The sequence below is a fragment of the Onthophagus taurus genome, chromosome 8 (assembly GCF_036711975.1).
Source record: "Onthophagus taurus isolate NC chromosome 8, IU_Otau_3.0, whole genome shotgun sequence".
In the NCBI taxonomy this organism is placed as follows: domain Eukaryota; kingdom Metazoa; phylum Arthropoda; class Insecta; order Coleoptera; family Scarabaeidae; genus Onthophagus; species Onthophagus taurus.
The window spans coordinates 13834505-13845197 of record NC_091973.1 but is presented as its reverse complement, the minus strand read 5'-3'; the positions used below and the strand labels follow the sequence as shown (position 1 = coordinate 13845197).

The following is a 10693-nucleotide window of genomic DNA, read 5'->3' as shown; positions in this document are numbered from 1 at the left end:
GATGCTATGTGCCATAACCGATTAAAAAAATTATGAAAATTTCCAAGATATTAATAGAAATAATAATAAGTGTTGTTTTACCCCAGATTTAAATGATTCTAGTCCGGAAAACTTTTCGTCAAAAAAAAAAAGAAAAGGTGGGACGCCCAAAAATTGATAACTATCATGGAGTTTATCTACAACATAAACGTTGGTTTCTAATGAGACTAAGAAGGGTTATGCGAGTGGATACCTTTTAGTGGCTAAACAAAGGTTACTTGAAAACAGTACGTTTGCGGATACCCCGCTGAGATTAATCGAGGAATCCAATGAACACAAGAAGGAATAGAATCAAAAAATAGTAGACAAATGTAAAATAAGGTCGAAATTGATAACTGAACCCATGATTAAGTGTTATCGGCAAGATGATGACGATGATGAAATTGAAGATAAGTTTAAGGAAGATAAATTTAAGGAAAATAAACTTATTGAAAATAAATTTAATGAAAATAAACTTAATGAAAATAAGTTTAAGGAAGATAAGGTTAAAGACAAACTGAAACAAGAAAAATTAAAATTGGGTCAAGATAAACGAAGTCAAGAAAATGTTGGTGCAAATCTTCAAAAAAATGTTAAAAATGAAATGAAAGAGATTGACTATCGTTGTCTATTAAAACCGGATGATTTGGTTAAAAAGAGAGTTTTAACAGCAATGGGAGGGTTATTTTACGCGGGAGAATTAAAAACGGTTGAACCGCCCGACGTTTACTCCATAACTTTGGACGGGGACTTTTTTTATTTTAGATTTTGGAAGTTTATCCAAGAAACGAAAAAGAATTAACGGTTGGAACAAGAGTAGTTGCTTATAGGAGTCAAAAATATCGTTGCCTTTATCCCGGAAATGTGGCAGAACCCGATTCATCTACCTCAACATTTCTTTCTGTCTATTTCGACGACGGCGATAACAGAAAAATTCCATTGAAAGACATCCGATTACTCCCTTCTGATTATCCCTTCATGAAATTTGATCCAAATTCTTTATCGAGCTTAAGCAAGAGTAAAAGAAGAACGTTAACAACAGAAAATTCGAGCGGAAAAAATTGGACTCCACCAACACCGAATCAAAAATTCAGGACCAAACGGATTCCTCGACGTTTAATAATATCAATAATGACAAGGATAAAAAGAAAATGGAAAACCCAGAGATTGAAAAGAAGGAGCGAAAACATCGGTGTACCGAGGAAAATTGTCAACACAAAAATAGGAAGCATAAGAAACACAAGAAACATCTTCATAAAGACGATAAAAGCGATGAAAAAAATACTGAAGTACTCAAAATTACTAATGTAGAAATCGATTTCGATTCGAAGAAAAGTTTCGGAAAAATTGATTCGAAGGAAATTAATCAAGAAAAAGATATTAATGATGAAAATGATTTTAATGTAGAATTAGAAGATGATGTGGTCGCAAATCCCGAAGATGAAATTACCATGGAGAATATCGAGGATACTTTGGATGAAAGCAGCAGGTATTTCGAAATAGACCAGCTTAAACAATTAAAAATAAAAATAAATTAATTAATTATAAGTACGAAGGCTGTCACGGCGAGTGTTAATTAAACTAAAATTAGAACTAATACTAGCTCTATCACTAGAACTAACACTAGACCTAGAACTACAAACTTTCGGGTTCAGCCGTGCGTTTTTTGAAAAAATGTTTGACATTTCGGATGCCATGTTGCAGCCTTCTTCAGAAACAAGTTCGAAATGTCACTTCGAATTTGTTTTCTGAAAACATTTTTTCGAAAGTTTCTAGTTCTAGGTCTAGTGTTAGTTCTAGTGATAGTGCTAGTGTTTGTTCTAGTATTAGTTTAAATTAATTAATTAACTATTTTTTCGTCGATTTCAGCTTTTCTTTTCGACCGCAAGTTCAGATCGAGCCTATATTAGAATCTAAGAAGAATTTTGGGAGATTTTAGGCAATGTGAATTGCCATGTTCGATGGCATCATCACCCAGAAGAAGCAACCGAATACGATATTAAGTTCCTAATTTCCGTAAGAATTAATTTATTTTAATTATTTAATGTAATTAGTTTAATTAAATTCATTTTAGGGTGTATTATTTGAATCCAATTACCAAGATGAGAACGATGTCCAAACGATTTGAAGGAAATGTGACGTTTTGCAATTAGAACAGTATTTTTAAAGAGGATTAAAAAAATGGAAAAATAAAATTTGACGTTGACAACCGGAGTTACTCAAAACTTTATTGTTTAAACTAAATATGGAGTATTTGCACTCCTTTTAATGCAAATTTTGTGAGGATGTCATATTTATTAAGTATAATAGTTCATACCATTAAGCAATTAAAAAGTTATTTTAAAATTAAACGAAATGGTTAGAATTCCGATTATAAACGTCAACTTTAATTTACAATTTTTAAAAAAATTTCATTAAATATCTTTTAAAATGAATGCAAACACGATTATTTTATCTTAGAAAAACAACAAAGATCAAAAGAAAAAAATTAGTAACATGAAGAATTTTTGAGATAACCCATCGTGTTTGGAGTCATTCTAGAAGACTTTTCGTGAAGATTACGATGCAAAAATGTTAAATAAATAAACTCACGGCATCTCTTAAAATAGGCATAATGTGGGGCCGATATCTTTGCTTGCCGTCCAAAGTTATGGGTAAACGTCGGGCGGTTCAATCGCTTTCAATTCCCAACGATCGTCAATCTCGTAAAATCATTTTCATTATTAATTACAGCATTAATATCTTTTTCTTCATTAATTTCTTTCGAATCGAAATCGATTTGGTCAATATTAATTTTGACTATTTCAATATCTTTTTCATCACTTTTCTCGTTTTTATGATGATGTTCCCTGTGTTTCTTATGCTTCCTATTTTTGTGTTGACAATTTTCCTCGGTACACCGATGTTTTCGCTCCTTCTTTTCAATCTGTTGGTTTTCCATTTTCTTCTTATTCTTGTCATCATTAATATCATTAAACGTCGAGGAATTCGTTTGGTGACTCCCCTGGATTTCGTAATGATCCTGAATTTTTGATTCGGTGTTGGTGGAGTTGAATTTTTTCCGCTCGAATCTTCCGTTGTTAACGTTCTTCTTTTACGCTTGCTTAAGCTCGATAAAGAATTTGGGTCATATTCCATGAAGGGATAATCCGAAGGGAGTAATCGGATGTCTTTCAATGGAATTTTTCCGTTATCGCCGTCGACGAAATAAACGGAAAGAAACTTTGAGATAGGTGAATCGGGTTCTGCCACACTTCCGGGATAAAGGCAACGATATTTTTGACTCCTATAAGCAGCTACTCTTGTTCCGACCGTTAATTCTTTTTCGTTTCTTGGATAAACTTCCAAAATCTAAAATAAAAAAAGTCCCCGTCCAAAGTTATGGAGTAAACGTCGGGCGGTTCAATCGCTTTTAATTCTCCCGCGTAAAATAACCCTCCCATTGCTGTTAAAACTCTCTTTTTATCCAAATCATCCGGTTTTAATAGACAACGATAGTCAATCTCTTTCATTTCATTTTTAACATTTTTTTGAAGATTTTCACCAACATTTTCTTGACTTAGTTTATCTTGACCCAATTTTAATATTTCTTGTTTCAGTTTGTCTTTAACCTTATCTTCATTAAACTTATTTTCATTAAGTTTATTTTCATTAAATTTATTTTCAATAAGTTTATTTTCCTTAAATTTATCTTCCTTAAACTTATCCTCAATTTCATCATCGTCATCAACTTGCCGATAACACTTAATCATAGGTTCAATTTTCAATTTCAACCTTACTTTACATTTCTCCATTATTTTTTGATTCTTCTCCTTCTTGTGTTCATTGGATTCCTCGATTAATCTCAGCGGGGTATCCGAAAAGGTACTGTTTTCAAGTAACTTTTGTTTAGCCGTTAAAAGGTATCCACTCGCATAACCCTTCTTAGCCTCATTAGCAACCAACGTTCATGTTGTCGATAAACTCCATGATAGTAATGAACTTTTGGGCTCCCACCTTTTCTTTTTTTATGACGAAGAGTTTTCCGGACTAGAATCATTTGAATCTGGGGTAAAACAATGCTTATTATTATTTTTATTAATATCTTGGAAATTCTCATAATTTTTTTCATCGGTTAGGGCACAAAGCATCGGTGGTTCTAATAAATCATTGTTTATTATTCGCTGTTCGTCATGGTGATCGAATTTATCTAAAATAGTGGGAGGTGGGCATAATCTATCACCGATTTCGTCATCTGATCGTTAATTTTAATTTTATCATCGATACATTTCTCCCTGACTTATAGTGTTTCGTCGAACACTCTTTATGATCATTCGATTGCTTCTTCCATTTTAACTTAACTAATTCTTGTTGTTTCTCCCGATATTCAGTTTAGTCGTCTTTAAGTGTTTTAGTTGTGAATAGTTTCTTATGGTTATGTCTGTTATTGTATTCTTATTGTCTTTTGAAGTGTTTATTAGCTTTTATATCCTCAAGTAATTTTCAATAGTATATAAATTTAGAAAAGCTGAATATATTTACAGTTAATGTGTGATTTTTTAAGCAGCATGTTGAGAATATGTTCTTATTTTGAGTATAAGAACAGTCTAATAAATACCCCCAATCTTCGCATATTTGAATTTCCTGTCCATAATCCGAAGCGACTGGAGAAGTGACAGGTGTGTATACATTGACGGATAATCTAGATGTAGCTACATTCTTCGTTCGATTCTAAAGGGAACATTTTGATATTAAAATGTTGTGCCATGCTTCAATGTTGATACAAAAGTCCATAAATATGGACTTTTATAAATGGCTGCAATTTAGTATAAAAATTTCTATTTTGCGTTCATTCTTACTCGTAGTGTTCTATTAGACAAAAAACTGTTTATAAATAATATTAGGGATGGTGAACCGTTCATTCTTGCCAGTTTAAATAGAAGACCTTTATGCCACACTGAGTCAAATGCCTTCTTGGTATCTAAACGTAATGCCGAATTTTCTTATGCCGGTTTTGCTTAAATGAGTTTGACGTTAGAATTTTAAAAGGGTGAGTAGTGGACATTTTTGATTTAAATCCAAACTGATATGGTGGAATGAACGAATTGACCACAGACAGTAATCTGTTCTTTATAACAATTTCAAAGGTTTTTTCGATACGGATAATGGAGTAATTGGTCTGTAATCCCTCGGAGAGAGTAAGTCGTTTTCTAGGAATACAAATTATTGTTTCTCATTTTCCATTCTTTAGGAAAATATCTGTTCTTGATACAATAATTAAAGACTTTTATTATGTATATATGTAAATCATCATCTAATCTTCTTAAAATATTCCTTGTAATGTTATCCGAGGGTTCCGTATCTTCCGCATCAGAGCATTATACGGTTGTAGGATACATTATTCTGAAGCGCTCTTTCTAATAAAATTTTTTCGAAATGTTTATAATTATCGCACGGGAACAGTTTAAAGTTATCCGCTATTGGAAAATTTTATTGGAAAGATCGTTTCAGAATAATGTATCCTACAACCATATAATGCTCTGATGCGGGACAACCTGTAAATGTATGGTGTTGAAATTCATTGTACAGCTCTGTTCAGAATTAATGCGAATCGGCCGCTGTTAGCTCCGACATGACGCTGGTACTGGAAGAAGACAGAGACATCTTTTGTTTCTATTCAACTCGATTTCTGAGACTAAAGGAAGAGAGTAAAATCCAGGTAAAACCGTCCCAGTTTGGAGTGGGCCGAAAAATGGATCACCCTTTTTTTAAATGTGTTAATTGTATTTTATTTTAAATCTTTTTTGATATTTTTAAGCACAACAAATACACGATTTTTTATATGTTCTTCTAATAAATGATTTTAAAGTATTTCTATAAATAAAACGTCAGATAAAAATCTCAGTAATATAATTAATAACTTATAAATAAAACTTCATGAAACTCTCCTTCAAATTTTAAATGGAATTATTCAATATCAAAATTACGTGTATTTATTTCAAACATAAGTATATCTCTTATGTTATTTTAAAAATAAGGCTTTTTCCTTTTTAAAGACAAAAATTTCTTTCTTAAAAATTCTTTCTGTCTTAGAATTTTTTTTGTAATTTATTGCAGTCATAAAAATTCTTGGGGGTGTGCAAAGTGATTTTATGTCCAGATGACAGAAATTTGTTTAGTTGAAATTTGTCTGTTTTGTTTAATACGACATGCCTCGTGTTCTTGGTCAACGAGAGTCAGGTTTGACTACGAGGGGAGCAATTGTTGCACTTCATCAAGAAGGAATAGATAAACGGGAAATTGCCGAACGTGTAGGCTTATCAGTAAGTTCTATCAATTACCGTATACGCTCGATTTTCAAATATGTCTGGGCATTTTTTGAAGTTTGTCGTTTTCGTTTTTAAATTCACTTCCTTTCAGTAGGCTGAGTCTTAAAATGCCCCATACAATATTTCGAGAAATTTGTTAATAAATACATATTATATTTTCTGTATATTTTCGTTGTTATGTAAAAATCGTGTCTTAATTTAAAAAATACCTACCTTTTTATTATAACAATCGTTCATGAAAATGGGGTTCGTCTTAGAATCGGACGGGGCTGATAATCGAACCTATACGGTAATCTTTTCAGTTCAATTTTCCGAGGGCATGTGCAATTTTTTACTGATAAAAACATTCAGTAGTATAGAAACGCCGATTCTAGATAGGAAGTTGCTCCTCCGCTCCTCCGTGACGTCATCAGCCCAATGTAAAAGGATAGGGAAGGGTACCAACCTAAGGCGGAGGAGAAAAAAAAAATAGGTTGGTATTGGAAAAGTAACCAGATCTGGTGACTTTTAAAAAAAAGTAACGCGCCACCTAGTGGTTGGTAGTGGAACTAAACCATTACCGACAAGGTAGACTGCTACTTGTTTTTTTAAAAGTCACCATATCTTGTTACCAACCTATTTTTTCCCTCAAGCGTTTGGTTAGCACCCCTCCCTATCCTTTTACATCGGGCGGATGACGTCACGGAGGAGCGGAGGAGCAACAACTTCCTGTCTAGAATCGGCGTTTCTGAAAGATGGCGCGTTGAACGCATAAAGGCGCGCCTCACAACTCTTGAATGCGCGTGCGCAGGAGCTTGGGAATATTCCGGAAAATAATAATAACACAATTTAAGGCAATTTAATTTTTCCCCCCAATCAACCCAATAAAAGTATTAATAAACATTTTAATTACATAATAAATAGTAAAAAAATAATAAAAACCTTAATGTTATGATACTTTTTTTACATATTCATAATACATTGATCTTGTAACCTTCTTGATCGATAATACCCTTAGCGAGCCGGGTAAGTAAAAACGTTGAGAAGCAAGCCGCCCCCGCTTCTAACTCCATCACAACGGAAGGTGACGACCATGCGCAGCGGTAAATCCAACTCAACTTCAAATAAATTTTTTCTTTGGTTTAAACTCACAAAGACCGAAAAAAAGAAAAACACAGAGACGACTACGAGACATTGCGCGCGGTTTACGTTTGACACGTTCGATTTCTAAAGTAAAACTGATTATGAGCGGGTAAGTAAATTAAGAACATGTAATTATATGCTTGAAAAAAGATTAACGACGAGACATGCGTTGAGAAGCAAACCCCCTCGCTTCTAATTCCACCACAACGGAAGGCCATGCGCAGCTCGTAAGACGTTTTTTCCATGAACAATAGATAGGGTAAATTCATCCAACTCAACTTCGAATAAATTTTTTCTTTGGTTTAAACTCACAAAGATCGTAAAAAAAAACACAGAGACATTGCGCGCGGTTTACGTTTGACGCGTTCGGTTTCTAAAGTAAAACTGATTATGAGTTACGCGATACAATGCTTTCCTCGCCGGGTGGAAATGGTGTAAAATTACGACGCGGCGCATCGCTAAGGTGCAATACGCCTCGCCGACGGAAGTGTCAAATTACCTAGCGGCTGCGATAATGCTGAGCAATGGAATAATTGACCTAAATGAAATGCTATTGTATAATTAATATTAAGGAAGTAAAAAAAATAATACAAATTATAAAATTGTTTTAATGCATTTTCAGTAACAAAAAATGATGTACGTGAAAAAATATACATTTAAATAAAAGACGGAAAAGGTTTAAATAATACAATTTAATTTTCTCAATTAACCCAATTTAATTATTACCTTGTTTGTACATCCTCAAACACAAAAAAGAAAAAATTAATAATAATATTGTAAAGCAAAAGAAAAAAACAAGGACTTACAATCAACCTCCTCCATCCGATTAATTATTACACCTCGTGAAGTTGGAGACGGGGATCTGGGGCTATCATATAACCCCACTATGAAAAAAAATTGAGAAAATAAAATAATACTATAAAGCAAAATAAAAAAAAATAACGACTTACGATCCCGCATTTCCATCTCGTCTATGATCCTCCTAAGGTTGGAGGAGGATGAGGAGGAGGAGGAGGAGGAGGAGGATGATGAAGATTCATAATCATCTTCCTCACATTCCGCTAAGAAAAAAGAAAAAAATTAATAATAATATTGTAAAGCAAAAGAAAAAAAACAAGGACTTACAATCAACCTTCTCCATCCGATTAATTATTACCCCTCGTGAAGTTGGAGACGGGGATCTAGGGCTATCATATAACCCCACTATGAAAAAAGATTGAGAAAATAAAATAATACTATAAAGCAAAATAAAAAATAACGACTTACGATCCCGCATTCCCATCTCGTTGATGTTGGAGGAGGAGGAGGAGGAGGATGAAGATTCATTATCATCATCCTCACATTCCGCTAAGAAAAAATTAATAATAATATTGTAAAGCAAAAGAAAAAAACAAGGACTTACAATCAACCTCCTCCATCCGATTAATTATTACCCCTCGTGAAGTTGGAGACGGGGATCTAGGGCTATCATATAACCCCACTATGAAAAAATATTGAGAAAATAAAATAATACTATAAAGCAAAATAAAAAAAAATAACGACTTACGATCCCGCATTTCCATCTCATCTATGATCCTCCTAATGTTGGAGGAGGATGAGGAGGAGGAGGAGGAGGAGGAGGAAGACGCTAAAAAAGAAAAAAATAAAAAATAAATTCGAGAAACTTGTTTATAAATCTTTTTTTAACGACTCAAAAGTTCAGGACTTCAAAATTTATTGAAAATATTGATGATATATTTTGCAAAACTTACCTACAACCACTTCCACCTCAAATTTGTATTTCCGGATGGTCGTTGTACCATCCAGATTTTCTCTAACGTGGAGTAAATATTCAAGATCCATTTTAACAATGATAGATGAAAATGATCACATCGTATTTATACTTAATTTTTACGTAAGAGAGGGGAAAAAATATTTCTCTTTTTTATATATTAGACTAGCAACATAAAGATCGGATTCGGTTTATTACATGAAAAAGGATCCTAGAAACAATATGTATTGTTACCGTATAAATTGTAAATTAAACAGTTTTTGTTATTAGAATAGTGAGAAAGCATCAGATTTAGTTTATTACGGGAAATTGTAAACCAATGACTTTTGAATTTCAATAAAATATTATTCCATCCGCTATCGATATAATTTGATCAGAAACTGATCTGTTTTATTCGACATATTCCTAAGCGGGAATTTAAGCGTGCGTATTCAAGCATCACAACTTAAATTTCATGCGGTTATAATTTAAATCTATTTTTTTAATTTGTATTATTTGCATTACAGCCACCTTAAATGTTAATACACGCATTACAGCCAACTTAAATGTTAATACACTCAATTATTTTAAATTTAAACTTTTAATTGATTGCGTCCTAAAATTGTAACTTAACACTTCGACAGCCGACTAATACCGAAACACACCGATCGGAGTAATCGGATCGTCACCGGAAATGTTAAGTTGCACAAAGAAAGAAACAACAAGTTTTGATAATCATTATAATTAGGAAATAACTTTTGATAATCATTAAGTCGAATATAAATTACACAACATTATGTAATCATCAGCTTCAACACCATGTTCCAATTAACAAAATGAGAGAATATCTCTTAACCACCCTCACGCCATTATATCTGTTTCAATATAGTATTTGTCACAAGGACTACTATATCAGGTAAAGATGTTACGAAAGCGATGGAAAGTATTTTAAAGGATGCAAACGTACTAACAAAAATCTTCAAACGGATCAAGAATAAAGTATCGGTGTTACAAGCGAACAAAGCGGTTGGTCAGATAAAATAGATCAATTAAAAACAGACTTGTTTGATTGATTGTAGATACCTGTTTCGGTTTGAATCATCGACTTCTGATCAAATTATACCGTCAACGGGTGGAATGCTTCACAATTCGGTTTGAAGAAGCTGTGTTATTACAACTGATATAAAGCGGTTGGTCCGATAAAAACTGATCGGTTTCCGATTGAATTATATCGTTAGCAAACGAAATTCTTTAGAATTACTGTGGGCGTTGAGGAGGAATTAACAATTAATTTAGAGATAAAAACTTGAGGTGCATCCGGACCCTGTACACGTTTTCAAATTTATTGAAGTCGGAATCAACGGTGGAAACGAAACTTTTTAAAAAGTAGCAGATGTTAAGAAAAAACAAAATTATATAACAATTTTTTCCATTTTCATGTTGGTTTGCAATTTACGCGAGATATCTTATCTAAGGAACTAATGGAATATACGGG

The 10693-nt window shown here is 33.0% G+C and overlaps 1 protein-coding gene across 1 annotated transcript; it reads left to right on the top strand.

Moving 5' to 3' along the window:
* The first annotated feature begins 382 nt into the window (after positions 1–382).
* LOC139431218 (protein winged eye-like) lies at positions 383–2171 on the top strand. Its single transcript, XM_071198855.1, has 4 exons — positions 383–742; positions 784–1132; positions 1183–1507; positions 2093–2171. Exons 1-4 carry the CDS (start codon positions 383–385, stop codon positions 2169–2171), a joined length of 1113 nt encoding a protein of 370 aa, XP_071054956.1.
* Positions 2172–10693: the final 8522 nt, after the last annotated feature.

Coding starts and splice junctions, on each gene's coding strand:
- LOC139431218 (XM_071198855.1), top strand. CDS start 383: ATGATTAAGTGTTATCGGCAAGATGATGACGATGATGAAATTGAAGAT. Junction 743..783: donor AAACGGTTGAACCGCCCGAC/GTTTACTCCATA, acceptor TTTTTATTTTAG/ATTTTGGAAGTTTATCCAAG. Junction 1,508..2,092: donor ACTTTGGATGAAAGCAGCAG/GTATTTCGAAAT, acceptor AATTCATTTTAG/GGTGTATTATTTGAATCCAA.